Source organism: Carassius auratus, chromosome 27 (genome assembly GCF_003368295.1).
Source record: "Carassius auratus strain Wakin chromosome 27, ASM336829v1, whole genome shotgun sequence".
In the NCBI taxonomy this organism is placed as follows: Eukaryota; Metazoa; Chordata; class Actinopteri; order Cypriniformes; family Cyprinidae; genus Carassius; species Carassius auratus.
In genome coordinates, this window is record NC_039269.1 from 22,408,687 (window position 1) to 22,435,510 (window position 26,824).

At 35.8% G+C, this 26,824-nt stretch overlaps 2 protein-coding genes across 9 annotated transcripts in view; both read left to right on the top strand.

Annotated features, from left to right (window-relative positions):
• pld1a (phospholipase D1a) overlaps nt 1-14,567 on the top strand; it is a 30,401-nt gene extending 15,834 nt beyond the window's left edge. For both annotated transcript variants that reach the window (XM_026206687.1, XM_026206686.1), the window contains exons 10-26: nt 11-160; nt 244-327; nt 2,000-2,081; nt 2,378-2,488; nt 2,568-2,759; nt 2,906-3,101; nt 5,364-5,492; nt 5,654-5,772; nt 5,900-6,013; nt 6,168-6,278; nt 6,688-6,776; nt 7,613-7,726; nt 9,763-9,812; nt 10,836-10,970; nt 11,983-12,136; nt 12,222-12,339; nt 14,024-14,567. In XM_026206687.1, coding sequence (XP_026062472.1) covers nt 11-160; nt 244-327; nt 2,000-2,081; nt 2,378-2,488; nt 2,568-2,759; nt 2,906-3,101; nt 5,364-5,492; nt 5,654-5,772; nt 5,900-6,013; nt 6,168-6,278; nt 6,688-6,776; nt 7,613-7,726; nt 9,763-9,812; nt 10,836-10,970; nt 11,983-12,136; nt 12,222-12,339; nt 14,024-14,248 — 2,173 coding nt within the window. In that variant the 3' untranslated portion in view covers nt 14,249-14,567. The remainder of the gene's footprint in view (nt 1-10; nt 161-243; nt 328-1,999; nt 2,082-2,377; nt 2,489-2,567; nt 2,760-2,905; nt 3,102-5,363; nt 5,493-5,653; nt 5,773-5,899; nt 6,014-6,167; nt 6,279-6,687; nt 6,777-7,612; nt 7,727-9,762; nt 9,813-10,835; nt 10,971-11,982; nt 12,137-12,221; nt 12,340-14,023) is intronic.
• An 8,620-nt stretch (nt 14,568-23,187) lies between these two features.
• Nucleotides 23,188-26,824, top strand: part of tnika (TRAF2 and NCK interacting kinase a) — an 86,625-nt gene continuing 82,988 nt past the window's right edge. For all 7 annotated transcript variants that reach the window (XM_026206688.1, XM_026206689.1, XM_026206692.1 and 4 more), the window contains exon 1: nt 23,188-23,565. In XM_026206688.1, the coding sequence (XP_026062473.1) occupies nt 23,509-23,565 (57 nt within the window). In that variant the 5' untranslated portion in view covers nt 23,188-23,508. The remainder of the gene's footprint in view (nt 23,566-26,824) is intronic.

Consider the following 26,824-nt stretch of genomic DNA (forward strand, 5'->3'; position numbering starts at 1 on the left):
TCTTGTGCAGGAAACTAGTGCTGAAATTCACTAGTTATAGACATGCACGGTGGTGGGGTCAGGCCATTGAAAGCTTTGTCCGGAAACATGGCAAGCCTTTTTTAAGGACCCACCGTTTTGGATCATTCGCCAGAGAGGAGGAGAACATACCCTCTAAATGGTATATTTACTGGTTGTCTTCTTGTTTAATCTAAGAGATCTTCGACTCTGTAATATCTGACACCTAAAATAATGAATGTTCAGGTATGTGAATGGCAAAACCTACATGGAGGATGTCGCAAACGCTCTGGAGGAGGCCAAAGAGGAGATCTTCATCACAGACTGGTGGTAAGTGCTCACTGTTTAACCTCAAACAAGAAAACATGTTCAGGCAGACAGACGCTCTCAGCTCAGCTCACACTATTGCTTGAGCCAATGTTGCCATCACAGGCTGGACAGACTGCTTCTACAAACAGAGCAATGTTTTATAGCTCCACAGTGTCACAGTGTTTACATTTCTTCTGGGAAATCAACATATAAATAATGCACGTATGTATATCAGCTGTGAAAAGAGAAAGCAGAGATGACATGTCGTCATTTAAGTGAGACAAACCATGGCCAAAGAAAAAATCATTTACTTTACTAACTAGTTTTAAGTACTTTGTTCTGTGTAAAAGTTTAAAACGGTATAGTATAGCTGTTAAGTTTTCATTTGGTGTGAAATGGGGATGCACAACAAAACCTACTGGTAGTCCAAGAAAGAGCCACACGTATCTATCAAACATCTGAATTGATTTTGGGCTTCTTTAAATGAAAAAATGTACTCTTTAATCTGGTATGAAATGTTCTTTTGTGTTCGTTTCTCATTGTTTGGCAATGCGCTGTGCACTCATGCAGAATGTGTGGCAGTGGATCAGGGGCTCGGAGTGGGAGGTGTGTGTTATACAGCAAGACCAGCATCTCTCACTTCAGGTGTTGAGTCCGTCAGAACTCCTTATTTCAAGAATATCTCCACTTGAATAGATCTTCAGTGTGTGAGGGAGTGGGTGGTTATATGAGAAATCGCTGCATACATTAATGTATTGCTGATGTGGTTGTACAAATATCAAACATTCATTTGATGTGAACCCACATGAAAACCTATACAAATTTCCAATCTGAATTCCTTTCCTACACTTCATGCCCGCTGGTTGAAACTTAAACTGCAGATAATATAAATAGAATATTTTGATTAAAAGATGATTTCACTTTTATAAATGAAATTATTTTATGAATTAATTTTTGTATCTATTTATTTACTTACATTTAATCATTTAGCAGATGCTTTTAATCAAAGCGACTTACAAATGAGGGCAATACAGTGCTTGCATAATTATTAGGCAAGGTATTTATTTTTTTTATTTTTCAAGCACATTTTACCAATTCCAAATCACATCAATCTTAATAACTACTATTAATTTTGTTTTTTATCATTTATAAGTAATATATAATTGTCCATGAAGGCTATAAGTGATAAACTCTGTATATTGAGGTGTGGAGAATTATTAAGCAGGGTTTCCTTTACAGTTAAAATGAGCCAAAAACTCATTCTGAAAGTCAAAAATTATTGACAACCCATGAGAAGGATGCAATAATTCGAATTTGCAAAGTTAAGGACAGCACGGTCGGAAATAACAGATGGAGAAAAAAAGACACGTTAACTTCAAAAGAGTTAAGAATTAAGGTGAAGAATTAGTGTGAAACCATCAGGAACCCTTTAGTCTCCAGTGCCAACGTTTTCCAAAACTGCAGCCTATCTGAAGTCTCCTAATAATTATGCACGCACAGTAGAAGCAATCGAAACCGTGAAAGAGCAACAAATCCTGGTTAGTCTAACGTAAGCAAGTCTTTTACATTTATAATGATGTTCACACAGTAAGACCAGGACATGTATTAAGAAATGAAGTTGTGTCCTTTTCAATTTAATCATTGTGCTTGTGGTATGCTGTATCTGCTATATGATTGTATTTGTAATGTGCAGGCTGAGCCCCGAGATCTTTCTGAAGAGGCCTGTAGTGGAAGGCAATCGCTGGAGGCTCGACTGCATTTTGAAGCGCAAGGCTGTAAGTCCCCTGAATGTTATTCATTCTGGTGTCATGCTTCGAATTTAACATGTATATTAAGTGGGATATACAGACACACATTCAGGTTCAGAGTAAGGTTATTTATTTAATCTACTTATTTTATTTATTTCCCATCTGTTGTTTCACTTATTTGTTTTTAGTTACTGATTTATTGCGGTTGTTTAATTTAACTGTTTCATTTATTCATTTGCTTATTTGCTTGTTTTCCACATAAGTTATTTACAGATTTTGATGTACTTATTTATTTAAATTATGTATGCATGTATTTATTTTAGCAACAAGGAGTGAAGATCTTTGTTATGCTGTATAAGGAATTGGAGTTGGCACTTGGCATCAACAGTGAATACAGCAAAAGAACACTAATCCATCTTCACCCAAATATTAAGGTAAGCTGTCTGTGATTGACATGCTTTTGCATCTTATGTGACGTCTTATGCGATTGTAACCGTCCCTTTCTCTTAACAGGTGATGAGGCATCCTGATCACGTGTCTTCTTCCGTTTACTTATGGGCGCATCACGAGAAGATTGTAGTCATCGACCAATCAGTTGCTTTCGTTGGGGGAATTGACCTTGCGTATGGCCGCTGGGATGACCGTGAGCACCGACTGACAGATGTGGGAAGTGTAACACGCTCTGTCGCTCAGTCCATGGAGCAGGTTCGAGACATCATCACATGCTACATTAACTGTGCCACACTCATGGTCGATGCACCTTTTAGCTTTGAAGCGTGCAATTCTAGACCGTGATTTCATGTTTCTGCCAGTTATAATGAAGTGGAATTATGTCTGTTTTCGGGACTCAGGGACTGGATTCATCCACACCCAGGAAAAAAGTGTCCACCAGTGGAAACAGCAGCCGGTCGATGGCTGGGGACTCAGTGGACCTGCCCAAACTAAAAGGCATTGGCCGCACTCGCAAAACACGTTTCAGTCTGTACCATCACATCCATCGAGGCCTTCACCATGCTGACAGCATCAGTAGCATCGACAGCACAAACAGTAAGAGACTCTTTCCTGACCAAACTGAAAGCGATCCCACAATACAATTTGTGTTTGGTTTATTTCTGTGCCGTTCTCTGAGTCTGCTGATGACTAATTCCTCTTTAACCTTAACAACTTAAAAAAAGATTCTTAAAGGGATAGTTCATTGACAAATTAAAAGTGTCATTGTTTACACTCTAAACTTTCTTCAAAGTTCTGGTCACATTTTTTTCTATTTACAATAGTTATAATACTGTATATGAGATTGGACTGGACTGTTATTTTTTTGCTTATAGGTAGGTGTTCAGATCCACATCCCAAAATTTTTGGCAACCTGCTTGTGTCACCTGTAAATTACACACTTTCTGAAAAAGCTACTGTACTGTGAAAAGTTTAAGGCTCTTAAAAATGCTGTTAAGTGGCGATGCTTTCAAAATAGATTTTATTTAACGATTATCAACTTATCAATTAACTTCTATCACATTCATTTAAATAGGATGATACTGTACAATTTTGATATTAAAATGCAAAGAAGCTATATCCCATTGGTTGTTATTAACAACAGAAAGTGAATTAAGCGTTATGTCAGGGTTTTCCAAACTGCGGTTTCTGGAGGTTTGTGAGTTTAATGAAAAACGAATAATTAATTTAGTCATGACTTTAAAATGAATATTTCATTTTAAAATATCATCAATCAAAATGAAACACTTACTAAAAATGAAGTTAAATTTGTTCACCTGCATGTTATGTAGGCATTTTGGAAAGAAAATATATGTAATCAAGTAATCAATTACAGGTACTTTAATTACAGGTACTTAATTTTTTTGAATATGATTCTGTAATCCAGATTACATGTAATCAGTTACTACCCAGCTCTGTCCTTGTGCATATACAAATCACTGGATTATTACAGTTAGTGTCAAATTGGAATATTTGGAAATGTGAACTTATTGCCTACTGACACATTATAGCAAATATATAGAAATAACTGGCTTTTTGGTGAAAATTTACTTTTGCACTGTACAGTAATATATCATTTTTACCTAGTTTGCAATTCTCTTAATCCAGTTATCACAAAATACTGAAATTCAGTTATAGACTGGATCTGGATTAGTAAATGGAGCAAAAAGGTCAAAACTTCTGTTACTTGTCAATGTCAGTCAGGCTGTGGATCTTGGCTGTGTTTTTCTTCTCAGTTGGATGTGCAGTGATGCTTATCCTCTCTGGCTGATGGTAGGTGTAGCTTTAGACACCCTGCCCGGGCTCAGGCGATTGCCATATCCTTTTTTTTTTTTTGCTTTAGCTCTTTCTGTTTGTTCTCTCTGCCATAAAAGACACACATATAGATTTAGGTTTGCAGTCTGTCTGAGATGGGATTAAGTGTATTTGAGACTCGCTTAAAGACTAGACAGTAGAGATATGCTCTAATGAAATGACTTTGACCTCAGGGTAGATTTCATTTGACACTGATTCTTACACTAAAGTCATATTAATTTTCTATTAAGATAACCATTCCTTTGTTTCCTGCTAATTTTTCAGTTTTATATTATGGTGTGACGTTGTGGATAAATGTAAAATATTACTACACATGCATTGGCCATGAATACTGTCATGGAAAATGACGGTCTTAATATTATTTGTTTATTTGCTCTGATGTCATTTATTTAATTATTGCTGAATTGTTACTAAAACTCTTTTCATTTGCAACATATATGTTTCAGCATACACAGTGGGGTTTCAGAAGAGACCACACTAAAACTCTAAGCAGCAAAGTCTTTTATTTTGAATCTAAATACATTTACTGAAAATAAATCATGAAAAATTCAAAGAAATATCCGGAATTTTAGGTACCAATATTAATGAGATAACGAGATATAGGAATTCTATTCTATTAAAACAGTTTGAGTAATTTTATTTTAAATTATGTTGTGATTTGTGATTTAATTTTACAATATTGTATTATGATTTGAATATACATAATTATAATATATATATATATATATATATATATATATATATATATATATATATATATATATATATATATATATAAAATTAAAAAACACAATTGAATCATTCATCATGCACTTGAACATGTAATCATATATATTCTATCCTTTGCAGCATTTGTAATTTGCTGTAATTTTTGTGTGTATTTGTCTGTTGTATGCTTGTGGTTACACTTTTCGTGAAAGAATAAGTAGATTTGAAGACTTAAGTCATTTTATTTGAAAAGATCCTTTGAGTCACATAGCTGTTTTGCATGTCTTGTGTGTACAGAGAGTGGCTCAGTGCACAGTCTTCAGACCGGAGTGGGAGAGCTGATGGGAAACACACGCTTTTGGCACGGCAAAGACTACTGCAACTTTGTCTACAAAGACTGGGTTCGGCTGGACAAGCCTTTTGATGGTGAGCCACATGTTGAGCCACTGCCTGGCCGCTTTTTGTTTTCGTCATTTCAGTGATCATTAATCCAGGTAGTCCAAGGTTAATTGTGTTATTAAACGCAGTCTTTTCAATGCATTTCAGACGTTTACGATCCTCCTTTTTAACAATGTGCTCGACTATAGATTTTATTGACAGGTACACAACCCCCAGAATGCCCTGGCATGACATCTCCTCCGTGGTGCATGGGAAAGCAGCCAGAGATGTGGCCAGGCATTTTATACAGCGCTGGAACTTCACCAAGGTGAGAACACTTTCAACTTATTTATGTTTGACAAGCTTTTGAATATCCTTCCGTGTGTTTCTTTAAATTTGACCTTAAGCTGACATTTTTAAGACGCATTATTTTAGATTTTTTTTCTCTCCTTTAGATAATGAAGCCAAAGTACAGATCACTCTCCTACCCATTTCTCCTTCCCAAATCTCACAGCACTGCCAGTGATCTAAAGTACCAAGTGCCAGGCTGTGTCCAAACCAAAGTCCAGGTGAGAACGCATTAATGGCGGAAACTGTAACTGTTAGAACATGATACTAGGAAAAGCATAGACCTGCTGATAAAAATGTATACTTAGCATGCACACAAAGTAACTTTGCCATAAATGGCTATAAAAATGACTGTAAATCTAAATGGTCTCTCAGGTTCTGCGGTCAGCTGCAGACTGGTCAGCGGGAATCAAGCACCATGAGGAGTCCATTCATAATGCCTATATCCAGGTCATTGCCAAGAGCAAGCACTTCATCTATATTGAGGTACACAATCCCCCACTTTCACTTTGTCTGTCAGTGTTCAGTGATATGATTTAAATGTGCTGAAAGCTATTTAGTAGTTTAAATGCGAAATGTGTAATAAGTTATAAAACACCGTTGACATTTCAGTTGCTTCATATTATTGATAAATGACATGCAGCTGTGGTTATCAGAGCATATCAGGGGAGATGCCAAGAATGATTCAGTGGAAATTCTAGGAGAACCGTGACTTGGATATTGACCAAGTAAAAACAAACAAATAAAATCTATACAACTGTATAGCAAGAGATGATACAAGAACGTAAATAAGCATATTTTTCTGTGGAAATATACCGTAGCTTATTAGAAGTAAAATGTGTTCACATGCCTGATGAATGAAACTGATTGTTCTTGTTTCATTGTTTTGATTCAGAACCAGTTCTTCATCAGCTGTGCCGATAACAAACATGTTTACAACAAGATTGGCGACGCCATTATTGAGCGAATCATCAGAGCTCACAAGTAAGTGTGAGAATCCTTATGCATTAACACTGATTGTTGATCATTGCCATTTATTGCACCATTTTTTATTTTGCTTTATTTTATTTTACCAACTTGTAATAGTTAGGAATTTTGCCCTGTAACATGTTTAACACAATTTGTACTGTATAACCGGATTATCATGTTGGGTTATTAAAAAAACATTCTTTTTAAATCCTTTGCTCAAGTCTTATCTTACTCCCTCAAAAATAATGACACACCTGTGCATGCATTTCAACACATGCAAACAAACCCATTCTTTCTGTATATATCCATTTCCCTCAAGCATATTATTAGAGCTTCACTTCTTTATTGAGATCATCAGTAAATTACCACCTTCTCCCATACTGAGATGGTATAATGCAGTCCAGTTTATGATTTATAGGAGACACAAGTCTCTCTCTGCTCGCTGCTGTCATTCACACAGGCTCAGCTGCAGAGACAGTCCTGTCTTTAACACACACTGATGGCTAATGAGAAGCCAGGACCTGCCACGGCACTGATGTGAGCCAGACATGGGCTGTGGATGTGGCACTCTTCATTTAGTTATTTCCAAGCATTGCCCCCAAAGCTGAAATACTGCACTGTTGTTTGTGCTGTAACAATGCTGGCATGTGCTTAAAGAGCTCTCTGGGAGAAGAGCCATCCGTAATGGCTTTATAATCATGAAGGCAGCACACATGAGACAAAAGAGAAATAGGTTGGAAAGGATGTTTTGCCATTTAATGGCAATGGAAGTGAGGATATTTGATTTAAGAATAAGCAAGTGTGTATTTCCACGGATTTATCGGATTGATGTTTGCTGTAATGTGTCACAGGGAGAAGAAGCCATTCCGAGTGTATGTGGTGACTCCCCTGCTGCCTGGGTTCGAGGGAGACATTTCCACAGGAGGAGGAAGTGCACTCCAGGCTGTTATGCATTTCAACTACAGGTAGGAATGAATCCGTTACTGTACACGTGTGTTTGAGCAAAAAAGTGGTAGCTCAGGTCAGACAGGAAAAATCAGGCCACCTGAGTCTCAAAAAAATAGAATTAGATTGTGATCCCAAATTAATCTTCTTTTTATTTTTATGCAGTATAAAAAGTAAAAAAGTAGTTATTTTTAGACCGGGTGAGGCATGTTTAATTAAATAGCTCATTTACTGCAGGGATTATTTATTATAAAATCAGATTGACTGTTAAAAAAATCTGGCCAGATCTAATTATTATTATTTTTTTGGCTGTACAACCTGCATTCTCTTTTACCAGCATGTCCTCATTGGTTTTGATGGTAATGGTGCAAACCTGCATAGACTTTAGCAATAGATGTTTTACTATTAATGATGATTTTTCTGAGGGCAGTATCAAAATTTGAATACGTTACAGACAACAGCATAAAAATATGTAAAAAAAAAATAAAAAAAAAAAGCACATGAAATTGTATCTGTCTGATCTCAGTTACAAAAGTCTGGGTGTTCGGTGTTATCCTAGTTAAATATTTAACATTTTAAACCACTTTTGAAGGTAGATTTCAAGTGGTGTTTGTTTTCCTGCAAAGGTTTGAAAAGACAAACCTTTTCAGTGCAATTTAGTCAGTGACTTCAACAGTTACAGTGAGACTATAATGATAGCAAAAGTTCAGCTTCAAATAAATGCTATACTTTATTAGCATTTATTTATTATAAATTTATATTCAACAAAGAATGTTAAAAAAAATATAACACACATCTAACATCGATGATAATAATAAGCAAGGTAAGGTAACAGCAAATTAGCATATTAGAATGATTTCGAAAGGGTCATGTGACACTGAAGATTGGAGTAAAGATCCTGAAAATTCAGCTGTAAACACAAGAATTAATTATATTTTAAAATATATTCAAATTGAAAACAGTTATTTGAAATGTAATAATATTTCACAATATTACTGTTGTTGACTATTTTGTTGATCAAATAAATGCAGCCTTGGTGAGCACCAGAAACATCCAAAAACTTTACAAAACTACAAAAAACTTAAATTGTATAAAAAGAAATAAACATAATGTACTTTATGGGAGAACTTGATTGCTTGCATGATCATTTGTTTCGGCCATGTCGATGTGGAATATGTTATACTACATTTATTTTGCATTTGCATTTTTTCATTTGCAGAAAATATTTTTTCAGTGAACGACGATGCTCTTACATTACATTGGCTTGTTTTCTTTCTCTGTAGCATTTACTGAGAAATCATTCACAGTGCGGGGCATTTCTTAAAATGTAAATAGTTAAATGTGGTCGGTGTTGTTTTCAAACCAAGCGTGTCATGTACACTGAGCACGACTGTTTCTGTTTCTGCAGTGTCATTCGTGAGTTCACCGCAGTAGCTGGTTTCCCAGTGACGCAGTTAGTGCTTCCTCTTTAGTGAACTCAGGCACATTCTCTCCTCTCTTCCCCTGATTAAGCTTTAATGAGTCTGACAAGACGCTAAACAGCTTCACAGATTCTTTCAACTCATGAACTCATCATCATCTCCACAATAACCTTCCGATCACGCTCTCTGTATATCATTTGGATGAAAGCAGGAATTTGTCAAAGAAACTGGTAAATGTCGCTGATGTGAGGATAATGACCCGTGTTAGACAGTGTGCCTTTGTTTTCCAATGCCAGCTTACCAATTCATTCCATTACACACGCAAGAGAGGCACAGCCAAGTGTTAAATGCTCGTTTCACTCGTCTGGATAATAAATGGAAATAAGCAGTGCTTCAGTGTCACAGCAAACATGGAGAACTGCTGCAAGGTTTATTTAGTCATTTATCTGGGGTTTTCTGCAGCTTCCTGACACATTTTACATGGCAAGACAGGTTAAGTGGTTTATAAGCTTGCTTTTGGTAGATACGATGGTAACCGAGGGATTAATAATGAGTTAAGTTATTGAGAGAACGCATAACTCTGAGATTGCGTTTGAAAACACATGTAATCATCGCTTGAATGTCTGCTTTTGTAGGACCATGAACAGAGGAGAGTACTCCATAATCGCTCAGCTGAAGAAAGAAAGTAAGTGTTCTGAGTGTTCCCATCCCTCTTCTTTCTCTTTCTCTCTCTCTCTGTACGTGTCAGATGTTGGGGAAGGAACGGTAAGATGATGTGATTGAGACATAATTTAATGTGAACCTGACTCTGTGTGGTGGTGTGGTGTAATGTGCTGGTAATCAGTTCTCTTCTCTGGTTTCCCACTACATTGCAACATATAAGACGAGTGAACACAATTTTCAGAATGTAAATAAGTTTCAAAATGTGCTAAAGGGTTACATACAGTGGAGGACACCACGAGAAGTCTGCTTACACCAATAATGAGTTGAGGTCAAATGTATGAAGCTGCTGCACTAAACTTGTAGATTTACACTGACTTATGAGGGATTCATAGCAAAAGAACACCCAACCTGTTTAGTGTTAGCCTTCATCTTTCTTGATTTTTTTTTTTTTATTGGAGATGATAAAGTGATGATAGTAAACAAAAAATCGAAACAAAATGTAATTTTAAAAATGAAATCTTTTATTTGGTGACAAGCACACTGTAAAAAGAATTTCAATGGTGACACACTCTTTCCATTACTTTAATGTACTTTAATTTACCATTTTCAGCATTTTTTTTTTTTTTTAAGTTATATGATATTCCAACACAATTACAACAGAAGTCCATTTATAATTTAAGTTTTATAATTTAAGTTGAAGTGACTTTTACAGCCAGTTTGGTTATATCTAAAAACTGAAGGCAGCAACTGAATTGAAGTTGAAGTAAGTGGAAATGTGTACAGTGCATGTCACGTGAACCATTAATCAGAGAACAGTGAACATGCAAATTTGTTGTTGAATTATTGAAATGTTAAATACTATTAACTTAAAATATAATATTTTAATTTTAAATATTAAATAAACATCTCAAGGTTAAATAGAGTGTCAAACAGATTCGATTTGGAAAAGGTTTGTCAAACCGTCAGGTAACATTCTGTCTAAAATGTCAAGATATATTGGTGTTCATTCTGTTTTTCACCCGATTCTCTCTTTAAACCTCCACAGTGGATGACCAATGGATGAACTACATCTCTATTTGTGGTCTGAGGACTCATGCGGAGCTGGAAGGCAGACTGGTGACTGAGCTCATCTATGTTCATAGCAAGCTGCTCATTGCTGATGATAACACTGTCATTATTGGTGAGTTAACAAAGTTACATTCCCATGCTTGCCTTTCTCTGTAATTGTTCAGCAATTCGCTGCACGCAATTTCTTTTTGGTTAGAGCTTTATACTCCCCCTTGTGGAGGACTCGGGTCATTTTGAAGGATAGACGGTGAAGCCACACATAATCATTGACCTGGCGAATAAATAGCTGGTTTTCACATTTGCCCACTCATTTCCCTAAAATAGTATATTTAGATTGACGTCAACAGACTTTCGCTCCAATTTGTGATTTTTTTTTTTTAATGAGGAAAATATTGTGGCCTGTGTAGTTTCCGCATGACTGCACTACCAGATGTGCAGAATTGACATTTGCTCTGCATCTAAAGCAAAAGCCTATCTTCATGTCTCTGTTTTCTGAAAGACGTATCACAGATATGAAAAAAAAAAAAGTTCAAATAATACTTTGTACGAGGAGCGGAAGAAACTCATAAAAGATAAGCGAGTGTCATTTCAGATAAAGCTTTAGATTTCTGCAGAAGATACAAGAAATCAAATGAAGAAAGCCATAGATCAGAAGGAGGCAGACGGGAACGTTTAGCCGCACGCTCAAATTGAGTTATCTCTGATTCTGTAGGTGGAAGATTCATGTTTTTATTGAATTAAATGCCTCGAGAGCCAATCACTTATAAAACAATGAATACAATTGAATCGCAGAGTATTAAAACAAAATCTTGTTTTGTTGTCTGTGATTATTATTTGTCTTGATATTTTAGATTAAGGGGAGTCATGACCAGTGTGTTGTTGTTGTTTTTTTTTGCGAACGTTTTTCAATCTATGAAACAGATCAGACTTGTTTTGCTTTTAAAGCTACTAGGCATTTTTATTTATTTACAATTTTACCAGGATCAATAATTGTTTCATAGTTTTAATGGAATATATTTAAAACATATTTTTGATTTGATTTCAAACTACTCTAGTGTTATATCACCTTAAACACAATCCGATTATTGTTTATTCTTTAATTCATTCATTGACTTATTTTACAGGCTCTGCCAACATCAACGACCGCAGCATGCTGGGGAAAAGGGACAGCGAGGTAGCTGTGATTTTTGAAGATTCGGAAACTACGCCATCAGTGATGGATGGTCAAAAGTACAAGGCTGGCAGGTTTGCTCTGCAGCTCAGACTGGAGTGCTTCAAGTAAGATCTGGTGGAAAGCCAAGCATCCTAGTGTTAGCAAAACAACTGAGTCACAGCTGAAACTCTTTGTTTTGTCATAAACCAGAACCATTCTTGGTGCCTTTGACGATCCAACCATTGATGTCAGTGACCCCATCAGCAACGCATTCTACAAAGACGTCTGGATGAGCATCTCGGGTCGGAACGCCACCATCTACGACAAGGTGCATGTGCTTCCTTGTGTCTTTGTCCATTCGCTCCTGGGCATGTAATGGAATTTTATGATGGCTACATTCCATCTTCCTATTGTGGAGCATTTGAATTATGATTTGGAAGTGTTGCTCAGTCTTTTGTCAGATAGGTATTGCACTCAATCAGCGCTGAATCTCTCAGACTTGTTGTTTGGCTGTCTCATGGCAGGCCAGTAATAATGAGGCTTAATGGAAGGAGAGATTTTTATTCTGAGTCACCATTGTAGCATGGCAATTTCAGTAAATACTACTCACACATCAGCCACACAACATTCAATCCCATTCGATGAAATACATTTTCTGAATTATGTATTTTTAGAATTATTTTAAGTCTTTAAAAAAATAATAATAAAAAAAAAAAAAAATATATATATATATATATATGTATATATATATATTTATATATATATATATATATATATATATATATATATATATATATATATATATATATATATATATATATATATATATATTAATTTAAGGTTTGAGTAAAAACAACTCACTATAACCAACTCGTTGTGAGGCATGTTATTAAAGCAACGTATCCAACATCAGGCATGTTATTAAAATAAACAAAAACTAATAATAGTAATGGTGACAAATACATATGCATATTTCTATACCATGTGTAACACAGAATTTGCATAATAATAGATTACTGCAAAATTGGTTTATGGTAGTGCCGTCAAACAATTAATCATGATTCACTGCATCCAAAATAAAGGTTTTTGTTTACATAGTATATGTGTGTGTGCTGTGTATGTTTATTATGTATGTATAAATAAACACCAATGCATGTATAGGTTTAAGAATTTTTTTTTATATACTAAATGTTTATATATAATAAAAAATTGTATGAATATAAACACATACATGTAGATATTTTCAAAAAAAAAAAAAAAAAAAAAAAAATATATATATATATATATATATATAAATATATATATATATATATATATATATATATATATAAATATATATATATATATATATATATATATATATATATATACTGTATTTGTGTGTATTTATATATACATAATAAATATACACAGTACTCACATATATATTATATAAATAAAACTTTTATTTTGGATGCGATCAATCGTTTGACAGCACTAGTATATGGTTATGAAGCCAAACAACAACAAATATTTCCTGCAATTTTAACGCTGTATATATATATAATTAGTGTAGTTCAAATTTATACTTGATTAAAAATAATAAATATATATATATATATATATATATATATATATATATATATATATATATATATATATATATATATATATATATATATATATAACTAAGATTTTAACAGCGTTAAAATTGCAGAAAATATTTGTTGTTGTTTGTGTATGTATATATATATATATATATATATATATATATATATATATATATATATATATATATATATATATATATATATATATATATCAGTACTTTTATTGTGTGCTTTTGTCAGTTTATTATTATTATTATTTTCAGATTTAGTTTTAGTTATTTAAATGCTTCAACTTTAGGTCCTTTAGTTGCCCAAAGAATTTGTCATGAGCATACTAAAATGAATTTCTCATCTGTTCTAAATTTGAAAATACAATGTAAATGGCATATAAAACTGAGGACTCTTGATGTGGTGGCATTGCAGGTTTTCCGCTGTCTGCCCTCAGGTCTGGTAAGGAACAAACAGGAGCTCATGAGCTTCCAGTTCAAACCAGGTCTTGATAAAGAGGACCCTGTTAAAGCTCTGGAGCTGCTGAAGAAGATTAGAGGCTTCCTGGTCCAGTTCCCTCTGGAGTTCCTCTGTGAGGAGAACCTCATGCCCTCAGTAGGCACCAAAGAAGCCATGGTGCCTACTGAGATCTGGACCTGATGGCACCAAATAAGAAGCACAAAATCGACAATCCACTTCCAACATGAGGGGAAAAAGCAAAGACACCATTATGGTAGACAAAACTTCTCCAGTTGAGAAGAAGGAGCAACGGATATGAAGACAAACTGTCCATCCATTGTCAGATCATCAGTTTCATATTGTTTTGTATTTTTATCAATGTTATAAATATACTTAATGATATTTTATAAGTGATTATTAGCACATATTGTGCTTTTACTACAATGTATTTAATGAAAGTTGCCTCTCTGAGATGCCAAACAGAAGGGCTTTGTAAATAAATATTTTCATTCTAATGTACATATAATGTGGATTTGATTTTTATTGCTATAGCTGGCTCATTTGTAGAGGCAGCACTCAAAGTGAAGGGCAAAATGGAGAGTGGAAGGCCTGTCAGATATAATTTTGTCTTCAGCACAGCGTCCCCAGTGGAAACGCATCCATGACAGGCTGAGTACAGTGATATGTGTTTTCTGTCTGGTGAAGCAGCTCTTAGACTGAGTCTGCAGAGGCTTTTACTGTCCAGTGTCAGTTCTCTGGGGAGACCAGGCAATCTGTCTGTGAATTAAAGTGCTGAGTAACTGAAGGAAATTGTTGCCTCTCAACACCAAACCGCGACGTGTGGAGTCCAATCTTACATTTTCCTCTTCACAAATGTGGCACGGGTCGGTTTTCACGAGTCAGTGCTTATTGCCATTTTCACATTGTCCCTTGGTGTTTGAATATCTTTGGGTCAGCCTTTTTCTGCAGTCTCCCACTCTACTTATTTTTGGTGACATTTTCATATTTTTAAGTTCTTTTTTTTTTCTTCTTTTTTTCTGAAATAAAAAGTACTGTATGGGAATCCACTACCATTCAAAGTTTGGGATCAGTTAGAGTTTTTAATGTCTTTTAAAGAAGTCTGTTATGCTCACCAAAGCTTCATTTATCTGTAATTACAGTAAAACAGTGATATTGTGAAATATACAATTTTAGAACTGTTTTCTGTTTTAATATATTTTAAACAGTAATTTATTACCGTTATGGTAATGCTACATTTTCATCAGTCATTACACCCATTTTCAGTCGCATGATCTTTCTGAAATCATTTTAATATGCTAATTTGGTACAGAAACGAGAAACATTTCTTATCAATGTTGAAAACATTTATGTTATTTATTATTTTTGTGGAAACTTGATACTTAATACTGAAGAGGATATGAGGCATTTATTTGTAAAAATCATGTTTACTGACCCCAAACATTAGTGTTTCAAAATATGCAACTGATTGTTCTGTAATAAAATCAGTGGGCACACTAAAATAATGCCTGAATAGTCGGTTTTGTTTAAAAGATCAAGACTTTTTTTATTTGAAAAAGATGCACAAATCAAACCTATAGCTTCTGAATCTGTTAAAATAGAAAAGATGAGAATGATGTTTAACATTCATCAACATGTTTTTTCGGTTTATTTCAACCTGTATCTCTGGCTTTGCAGATTCAAGCTCGCTGGATGTTCCCTCAGTTGGTAACAGCAAAGCCAAACCCGACTGAATAACAGAGCTCACAGGGAGAAACAACTCCTGTGCCACCTTTTCTAGCACATTTCATTACCAGCATGTAGTCTGTAGTTACATTAACTGTGAAATTGACAGACAAGGTATATTTTAACCTGCGATTCTATTTCGATCTGTGTAAATGCATTTGTTCATAAATTTGCACTGCATAAGTTTAAAATAAATTGCAAAAACTTTTAGTTGTGTGAATGGTTTCCTTGAGGTGTTTTACTGCAATAGCTGATCTTAAATCATATTCTAATGGTGTCTTATTTTCCATTTTAACACCGAAATGCAATCAAAACATGCCCTTTAGGCACCAACGGCTGATACAGAGGTTTAAAATATGAGTTGTATCCTAGTGAACATTAGTTCTAATGCCATCGTTTCACGTGGGAACTGGCTCTGATCCGTGCCCAAACCTGGAAGTCTTGAAACACAATCATTATGAAGCAATTTAAATGCAAATCTAGCCACTGGCTCGATCCCAAATGTGCCTTATTGGACGAGACACCTGATAGAGAGCGGCTAACGTTAATGACATCCTCTGAGTGGAATCCTGTTCGGAGGTATTGAAATCAAGAGTGAAAAGAGTTGATAGATTATCTCTGTGACCTTAATGTCTTTTTATCGTTGATGGTCTAAAAGCCTTCAACCGACTCAATAGCATCCAGACCTTGAGCATTGGGTTTCTTCAAGAGCTACCTGGTCTATAGCTGAGCTGTCATGCCTCGCTAACTACATGTATTATTTGAAAACAGGATCACTGTCTCAATTACTGTGTACTGTAGTTCTCTGGTATTGTGCAATGGCTCATTAAACTGATTGTCCTCTTCTGAAATGAGAAAAGCAGTCTCTGGCAAATTTGCACTGATGTTCACAATTATTCCATATGAGTCCATATGTTAATATTTATGCGTTTTTGCACTGCTCATTATTCTCATAATATAAACAGATACAGTATTGCTACTGAAGTCTGCGATGCAATACAATGCTTTAACTAGTTAAGACGCTATTTCAGCACAAAAACACAAGCAAGCATATTGATTTACAAACCAGAATAGAACGAGACTGTCTGAATGCTGCTTTTATAACAGAATTTTAAAAATGTATATGAAGCAACTTGCATTTTAGACACAAAGCCACATCAGAAACAACTGACTGTTAGCAACACCACTATATGGAGGCATTTTGTTCTTGAATGTTTAAAAATAAAATGTTTGTAAGCAACTGTAGGCCGATATGCTGCTGTATATTTGCATAATAGTAATAGCTGTAGTAATAGTAATTTCTCCAAGAAATAACATCAAAAGTGGAAAAAGTTAGTCAAAAACATACTATACATTTCACAAACTCCCCTTTAACCGCAGCTAAGACACCTTCTTTATTTTTAGCTTAGCTGAATGGAACGCACAGGATTGTTGGATATCAAAGGCAGTGAAGGATGCCTCTATGCTGTCTTCAAAAGTCGATCAGATGAAGGTATCTCAGGAGACAGGAAGTGAAGATTTTCATTTTCAGATTTCAGATGCAGCCAGCGTGTTTTTTCCATAAAGCACTCTGCCCCTTTGCAGATTTTACCACTCACCAAACTAATACTCCAGTGGGAGTCATTCTTGTTATACTTATTGGAAGTCAGTGTACCACTAGAATAATTTTAAAAGTGATGTTTCAAGGTCAAAACAAAAGCGTACTGTTGTTGCTTTAATGAATCACTCATAGAGACGACCACTTATCGCCACCTACTGGTGTATGATTACAGTAAGAGTCACTCAAAAAAGGCCCACCAGACGTGTAACAGTAACAACCTGCTCATCCGATCCGGTCCATAGCCAAATCTATTGTATAGAATATAATAGGTGAAAATGTTTCTGAATATCTTTTAATTGAAAGGGGATACTTTTAAAAATCTTAGCAAAGCCAAATTGTGCAAGAGCCACACTTCAAAAAGTCCTCAGGATTAATTAAAAGTAGTTACAGTAAGTTAATAAATTATTATTAATTCATTAAAATAAAGTAATTAAATTTAACCTAATTAAATAAAATGCACTGAAGTCAACTTTTTCATCCTTCAATAACTATTGAAGACCATCCAATTCTGTAAATAACCCTGTGAATCATGAATTGTGCTTAATTATCATGGTTGATAATTAGCCTAATTTATTGCACTCCTATTTTCAGTAGGTGGCCTTTGACTGACGAGATCTATTGCTCTAGATGGAGCTTCAGAAGTTCATATGATCATTACATCTGTGCTGATCGCTGGATCCACCCCATTCCAGTGTCTGCTTATATTTCAGCTTTTCCTGTTCTCCATTCCAGTTTTATGTAAGAAACCACCTCTTAACCCCAGGGCATACCTCCAACTGTGCCTTGTTGAATTTTTATTTCTTTTCTTTTTTTTGCATTTTGAATTATTCATGTTTCTCTAAATGAGTAACTTTAAAAAAGTAATATCAATCTCCTAGGCTTGTCAAGGCAGCCTGCTGGTAGTTCACTCTTTTTTTTCTACTTAAAATAGTTTTTTTTTTCTTCTTCCATCTGTTACACTCTTTTTGTGGATTATAGTCAGTTTTTATTTCTGTAAAGCATCTTTATTACAATAACACTGTTTAAAAGGTGTAAATTGAATTTAAATGGAACTAAACAGGCCAGGAATTCCTTAAGGCTTTAGTTAATCTTCCTCTCAGCTGAATGAGTATCATCCATGCTTTTCTCCAATATTTTCTGAAACTAAAAGCTCATATTAACTTCGGCTGAGACAACTTACAAATTTTTTAAATTCAATCAGTTCAACTCAAGCCAGAGTTATAACTTGAATCTGGAAATCAGTGAAAAAGTGTCATCACTTTGTGTATCACATTTGCTTGGTGTCTGGAGTCTCAATTTAGCTTCACACAGTTTGCAGTGTCTCTCCTCTGTGATGTGCGGTAATTTGCTGTAACATTGCTATATCTCAGTTCACAGTAACAGCCAGGGGACATAATAATGTACCTGACTTTCACAACCTGTTATTTCAAGGTAATAAGATGCAGCCGCTAATCCACAGTTATATGTTCCCCTGTATTAATGAAAAATGTTAAAAGCTGCTAAACGGGAAGTATTTCAGAATTTAAAGGTAACATCAAAACACGCTCAGATTAAACATGTCTGTACATGCGCTCCTCACAACATGTATTCAGTGTGCCACTCTAAATCAGTTGGAACTAAATTATAGTGTTAACCCTTAAAGACCTACAACATTTTGGGGCGCCTGACACATCTGCACTTTTCTTTGTTTTTCAGACCTATTCTAGCAGTCAGCATCAAGTGCCATATATAGTTAGAAACAGGAGAACTTACAGTTTATGAGTCGATAACAATATTGTAATAAATGGCTATAGCTTGCTTGGGGAATAGTATATGTAAACACAATTTTATTGGGAAGTGTAAAACACCCCGACACAACTTTCTAAAGAAAAATATCCTAACTTTTTTCTGTTTGAATACACAGTAAAAAACACCCAGCTGTTGCTTGCATTTTTCTTAAAATTCTGTAATTTAATTCATTCTTAGAGAAAACGAAAGGAAAATTGAGACTTAGTTAAACGGATTAGACTAGTTAAACAGAAAAACAAACCTATAACCTATAATTATGTCAGTTTACACGCGATTGTTAAGAAGTCAAAAAACAATGTATTTAAAGGGATAGTTTACCCAAAAGTATTTTTTTTTTGTCATTCATTCAACCTCATGTCATTCCAAATTTTAAGCCTTTGTTCATCTTTGAAACACAAATTAAGATATTTTTGATGAAATCCGAGAGCTTTCTGACCCTCCATAGACAGCAACGTAACTACCTCGTTCAAGGCCCAGAAAGGTAACATTGTTAAATTAGTCCATGTGACAACTGTTGTAAACCATAATTTTATGAAGCTAAGAGAAAACTTGAGAGAAAAGACTCTACCTAGTTGCATTTCCCACTTTGACCAGCATTCCCACCATTCGAAAATGAACCATGGATTTACAAATGAAACCAAGGATAACCACAAATTGACCATGGTATTTGAAGTACAACTGTGGTAATACAGATGGAAATGGTAATCAGTCCCCCTAAAATCATGGTTACTATAATAAAACCTGGGTTCATTTTTGTAAGGATTGCTCTAATCTCTTACAACGCCACCTGGTGGACTGCAGTACAAATAACCGTATAAGCGCAGTATTGTATATAATCTGGACATTGTGAGTACTGGCATTATCCCCAAGCAGTGATACTATACACACTCTCCACAGAACTGCGAATGTAAGTTTTTTTTTAGCAACTTTTTACCTTTATCTCATCTGAACAGGCTCTTCGTGGACAGGGATCGATCCTTAGAGTTGAGTCTAAACCAGCTGCATTTTTCACTGTCATTAATGGATAGTCTGAAAGGGCATATCAAGACTGTAGCAGATTCCATGCCTGTACAGTACATGCTGCCTACGGTAGATATCACCTAAAGATGTGTCCCCGAGGGCCCGCTGCCAAGAGCTAAGTGCTGCATACTGACGCTGCTGAATACACAAGCTGACTGCAGTGTGCCATTGCAGCAAGGAATTTAGGTAAGAAAACAAGAGTAACTCTAACGGTTGTAATGCCTTGACATGAGCACCAAACAATGGGAGGAACAAAAGAAAAAGATCTGTGGCAAATCTGTCTCCGTTATTTTATTTCATCATCCAGCTCTGCCAAGGGAAGTGATTGAGCTTGTGAATATATATTGTTTACAAGGACAAATTCTATAAATAAATAGATCATAATAATAAAATGAAGAAAACCGTCTTAGTCTCAGTCTTAGACTAGCTGAAAATAAAGATATGTGCAAAACTATGCTAAGATAGTTTTTGCCAAGAGAGGTGAATCATTGCAGCCGGATGTCACAAAATTGTCCGACATAAGCAGGGTTGCTTAATAAGAAGGTCTGGGCTAGCATATTTAGGAAAATTGCTTAAAAATAATATATGCTTTCCATGGTTTTCTAGCTGTACACAGTTTCCCGTGTCTTTCCTGTAAGGCGTGTGGTAATTCACTGTAAAACTGCAATGCTATTTCACAATTTACGGTAACAGCCAAGAGGCAGAATGATGTACCTGACATATAACCATCAATAATTTTCCCTTTCATATCTGAAAACGCTTGGGTTAAAAATAGATTTTTGTTTGCTTGAACACGTGGGTATACTTGACCACTGCTAGAAGTTATATTTTATTTATTTCTTGAAAAAAAAAACAATGATGCCAGATTACTATATAATAAGTGGACATGACAACACAGCACTGAATGCAGCTTTGACCAGGATTCCTTAGACTCTACTCTCTCTTACAGAATATGGAAACTCTTTCTTCACAGCCCAGCACAAATCACTCTTCTGTGTTTTCAGTGCACACATTGTTGGTTATATTTGGTATTGCAGGCTGAAGAATCATGCGCATTTGGTTGTAAAAAAGCTCTTTCAGTCCATCCCATGGAGCTGAAAGGCTTTCTTGTTGTCCGCGGACTGCCCAAATGCCCTTTCTTTTCACATTCGAGTCTTCTATAGCAGACTCCTGATTTCTTTTTATTCCATGACAGCCTTTGAATGATAGCAGAGAAATTGCAAAAGACAAACCAGTCTGCTGATTCAGGTATGAATTGGGGGTATGTTTCTACTGCAGAAGCACCTTCTGGGGAAACAGTTGCTCAACAAATACTTGCTAGAAATGTAACACAGTATCCACCTGGAATACTTTGTGCTTCCTTATGATACAAATTCAGATACATGTTTTAGGTGGGACATATTGGGACACATTAGGTGGGACACATTTCCCAGGAAATCCCTCTTCATTGCTCATTGTTTAATTAACAAGGCAAATATCTCTCTTTTTATTTTGCCTACAGCAGGTAACCACCAGAGGGAGGCAGTTTGGTTATCAACCCCAATTGCTCTCAGTGGCTATTTGTCCAGTTCGGGTGGAACTATACCTATTGAAGTCACCTTGGATTAAAGCATCTGCAAATCTCCATCCTGGTGCACTGAATTCACCCTGTTTCTCTCTAAACTGGAGGCATCAAAAAGAGATAAATATGCAAAAAGGGGTACTCAAATAAATATAAATGATCATATCTATTTGGAAACACATTTTGGTTTCATGAAAAGCCAATCAATGAGCTACTTGCATCAAAAACAGTGATGTTTTAAGCAAACTGTGATCTTTGACCTCAAAACACTCACATGAAAGTAATAATGTGGAGCTGTGTATTTGATGTGATCTTTTCAAGTAATACAAGTTACATTAAGGATGTTGTTTAATCACTAATAGGCAATGATAACCAAATTAACAACTGCTAATGATGTTGAAAATAGTTTCCTTTTAACAGTTCATCAGTGGTGTTTAGCAAAATCTCTTAAAGCAAAATGCAGTAGCCGAAAGTATAAACAATTTTGTTCTTCAACATTTATGAAATATGTTTTTACAGATGATTTATATGAGTAATAGACTCACTCCTCTAATGTCAAGCCAGGACTGAACATGTCTTGTCTCTTGACTGGTGTGTTAGCCTGCAACAAATCAGGAAAGCAGAACATGTAAGGAGTTCCTAAGAAGTGGATTAAACAATTATATAGGTCAAGTTTCCAAGCAGAAATGTTCAGCTGAATTACATGGTGGCTGTGCCAGACTTCAGTGGTTTGGATGAAAATGAGGATAATCTATTCCTTTTAATAGAAACAACAACAGATTAAAATTAGGGAAATCACCCTGTATTTTGAATTAAATTACATATTTCTTGTAGACCCCAATTTTTTATTTTATTTTTTTAATTAAAAGAATGAATACAATTGGTTTATTGTTACTATTCTAAAACGTCAGAAAATAACTAAATCTGGTTGACATTTTATATGCTTGAAAACAGAGTTGCACAGTTCTTGGGAAACATCAAACGCAGAGGTGACTTTTGGATGTTATCATCTGCTGATTACATCTGATTCATCCCTTATTTATACGACACGGAAACTGTATCAATATGGTAAACAAGTGAAGGTTCACCTGAAGGAATGTCAGCTAGATTTGGTCCTCAACCAAGAAGATCTGTCATGGAAACATGCTTAAAATCCCTTCAAGCGTTCCTAAGAACCACTTAAGATAACTGCATACAAAAGGGCAGCATAACCCAGAATAATGAGATATGATAATGTATTCCTTTTAAATTAAAAACTTAACATAAAGTTAAGTATGACGAAAGGCTCGGGGCAATAGAAGTGCAGCTTGCAAAGGAAATATTGCATGTTTCTTGTAACAGTGAACAGTGGAAGCAAACAAATGGACAGATAGGCGGTACTAGTGACGCTGGCTCCGCCCCGTCTTTTAGCCACTCCCACACATCTGATTGATGCTGCTACTCTCAAGACAAGCGGCGTTGAGATTTCAGCGACAGTTAGAGACCAAAAGATGAGTAGATCCTGCTGAAAAACATGCTGTCCTTAGACCACACGATTTTTCTGTTTGCTGGGGTCAAATCCAAGTGAAGTCTAGCAAAAGCATCGTTGGAATCCAGAGTTAAAAGACGGATTGTACTACAATAAGCGCGAGCGATCAGCGAGTCGAGATTTGAACGCGCTGCTGTAGGAGATCAGCCGACGGCTGCCTGAGATCTATTCAACAACATTTCTTTGTTTCTCTGTAATTCCGTTTTTCTTTCGTCTTTAATATGGCGAGCGATTCTCCGGCTCGGAGTCTGGATGAAATAGACCTCTCCGCGTTAAGGGTAAGTTATGTATCCGTTATTATTCCTTTATTGGAGATGCTCATTGATGTCTTTTGGTGTTGCGGTTGCGCCGTAATGGCAGGTGTAACAATCAGTACAATAGTAGAAATGGAGTAAAACGCAAAATAACGACTGAACGAACAGCGACAAGACGTTTTGTTTCTCAAAGAACCGTTACCTTTTTGTTCAGTCGATAAGAAGCTGCGGAGGGTTGCATTTATCAGATCAAATAGCTGCTTTTTGAAACTTATTACAAATTATTGCAGAAAATGTCAATGAACTAACAGATCCGGTTAATAAAACAACACTCCGATATAAAATATCCTGATTTCGACCGTCTTTTTTCTTTGGTATTGTTTGTGTATTGTACATGTTGTACTAGTCTGTTATGTTAAAGTAGACCTACACGCTTACTGCTTCTCTTATAACCATTTGTTTTATCAGGAATTTTATGAAACAGTGACAAGGAAAAAGATAAATCTTTACTAGCAGTCTAGTTTTAACGCCAAGTTCTTTAACGTGATCGTGGTCATGCTGATTTATTACATTTTTGAAAAACGTCGTCAAAAAATTATTCGTAACGAACAAAAAAATATTCTAGAATATTTCATATGACTAATAAATACATATAGTATCAACACACACACCCACATAATGGTCTATCATTATTTTCCGATAAGTTTTGAAAAATTTTTCAATGTTTTTTTTTGTCGTACATTTGTCATAAATTTAATTACATAATGCCATGAAGTCATGGCGAGGTTTTATGATTATTCTTATTTTTAATTAATTAATTAATTAATTTATTTATTTATTTTTATCAGGGTAAACATGACTTTTCATAAAAAAAGAAAAGAAAAAAGGTCGAAATATTTTTGTCACATGGCCACAAAATGGCTTCCTGCATGTTGATTATGGCACCCTGACTTTTGAAGTTGTATTTTTTATTTTCCTAATTTAAATACTATGTTGTTGTAAACAACAAAATTGTATATATATGTATATATGAAAATGATCATATCTCATTATTCTGTGTTATGCTGCCCTTTTGTATGCAGTTATCTTAAGTGGTTCTTAGGAACGCTTGAAGGGATTTTAAGCATGTTTCCATGCCAGATTTGCTTGGTTGAGGACCAAATCTACTGTAGCTGACATTCCTTCAGGTGCATTTTCACTTGTTTACCATATTGATAGTTTCCGTGTTGTATAAATGAGGGATGAATCATATCTAATCAGCAGATAATAACATCCAAAAGAAGTCACCTCTGCTTTTGATGTTTCCCAAGAACTGTGCAACTCTGTTTTCAAGCATATCAAATTTCAACCAGATTTAGTTATTTTCTGACATTTTGGGAGTGTAACAATAAACCAATTATAGTCATTCCTTTTAATTTCCCAAAAAAAAAGGTGTCTTCAAGAAATATATAAATTTCATTCAAAATTCAGGGTGATTTCCCTAATTTGTTGTTGTTTCTATTAAAAGGAATACATTATCCTCATTTCCATCCAAACAACTGAAGTCTGAAATTTATAATTGAAAACGCATTCGTTACAGCAGAAGAATTGCATGTTTGATTTGCGTTTTATTGTATTCATAAAAGAAGTAATAGATCACCCCCCACCACCACCACCAAAAAACAAAAAAAAAAAAACAGCACATCATTTACCCAAATCATGTTTTTATTCCACAGTTCGTTCAATAGAAGCAAATTTGATCTTGCTGTGTGGTGCTGCAGGATCTATCCGTGTCCAGCCGGGAAACAGCGTGCCATATGCATGGCTTGATAAATGCTCAAATCCTTCTAATGCCACCAAATTACTCGCAGCATGTTTTCCAGCGACTTCTGAGTGGATAAACTGGGTTACTTCCTAACAAGGCTCAGTTTTTGTGTGTCGCTCCTCGGATTATAAAAACTGTGTCAGTCTGTCTAATTAGTGCGAGCGCGTATGTGCGTTGTCCTGTAGCTCAACTGGTAGCACATGCAGCTGGCATGGCCTCTAGGTCATGGGTTTGGTTCCTAGGGAACATAAATAAGATAAATGCATCTGCTAAATGCATACACGTAAGTGTGAAAATATCTATACGTCTCATGACGAATGTGTTTGATAAGTGAATTAGGCACAATATAACTGGATGGGCAGTTTAAGGACGCCCATATGGTGAGGCACAGTTTCACAGCAGCCGTAAACCAATTACCCTGTGTGCTGTAGGATCTAATAAGCTAAAGGGATGCACGTGAAGTGCTCTTCTTTCACTGCTCGCGAGGCTAAGTAGCGCGTGGGATGGAAAGATTACTGCAGATAGCCCTTTGAGTGCTTTTGATTTGGCCATCCATTGTTGTCTGGTGCATTAGCTACACCTTCCCTGCCTCCTCACACATGGATCTGTTTGCATCTACATGCTTTAGCTCTACAGATCACATGATGCCCCAGATGTCGCTCATATTTTGAATGGGATTAGGTTAAATGTTAATCTCCGTTTCATACAAGCCACGCTCTCTGGCCTTCACCGAAGCAGGTTGATATGGAAGAAGTGAGTTTTACAGGCTGCTCGCGTCACTTCCTATCGGTCGATCTCAGTCGGTGGGGAAAATGCAGATTGTATTGAAAAAAACAAGGGTTATGATTTGTCTGATTAAGCACGTCGGTCTGTACTTGAGTCGAAACAGACATTTAGGTGCTGACATGACCTTATTTTTGCTGTCTGTCCAGAACCCTCACTTATTTGTTTATAAAATGTCATCGGTGCACCTGGGAATGAATCCTTTGCTTTCATCTTACCGTTCATTTAAATGTAGACTGTTGAGTGTGATTTCTCGCTCATGTTGTGTTTGAGCGAGAACGGAAATAGGTCACCCAGAAGCAGCGCGCTGACATGTGCAGTAGTGGGGAAACATTTCAGTGCAGCACATGCTCAGATGGGCCATTCATAAACTCTTTCTCTGGAACAGAAGCGGAGGTCTGTGTCCCACATACATGGGAGCCATGTTTGGCATCACCTGGTCAGCCTCACCTAGTCCTGAGGGACGACATCTTAAAACGAGCTTCTGTGCTCGGACCCGAAACCTTGAAATGAGATCCATGCCCTTTCTGTTTGTTGTCTGGCCATTTTTAGCTCCAAACACAAGTAGCGAGGACCTTAGTTTGTCGAGGGGTCGTGTACCGCTCAACGTTTTGATGCGGGTCGTCAGAACGACCTTCGTTCACCCATATTAATGAGGCAGTGTTTTTCTTGACGCAGACGAGGTTTGTTTTACTC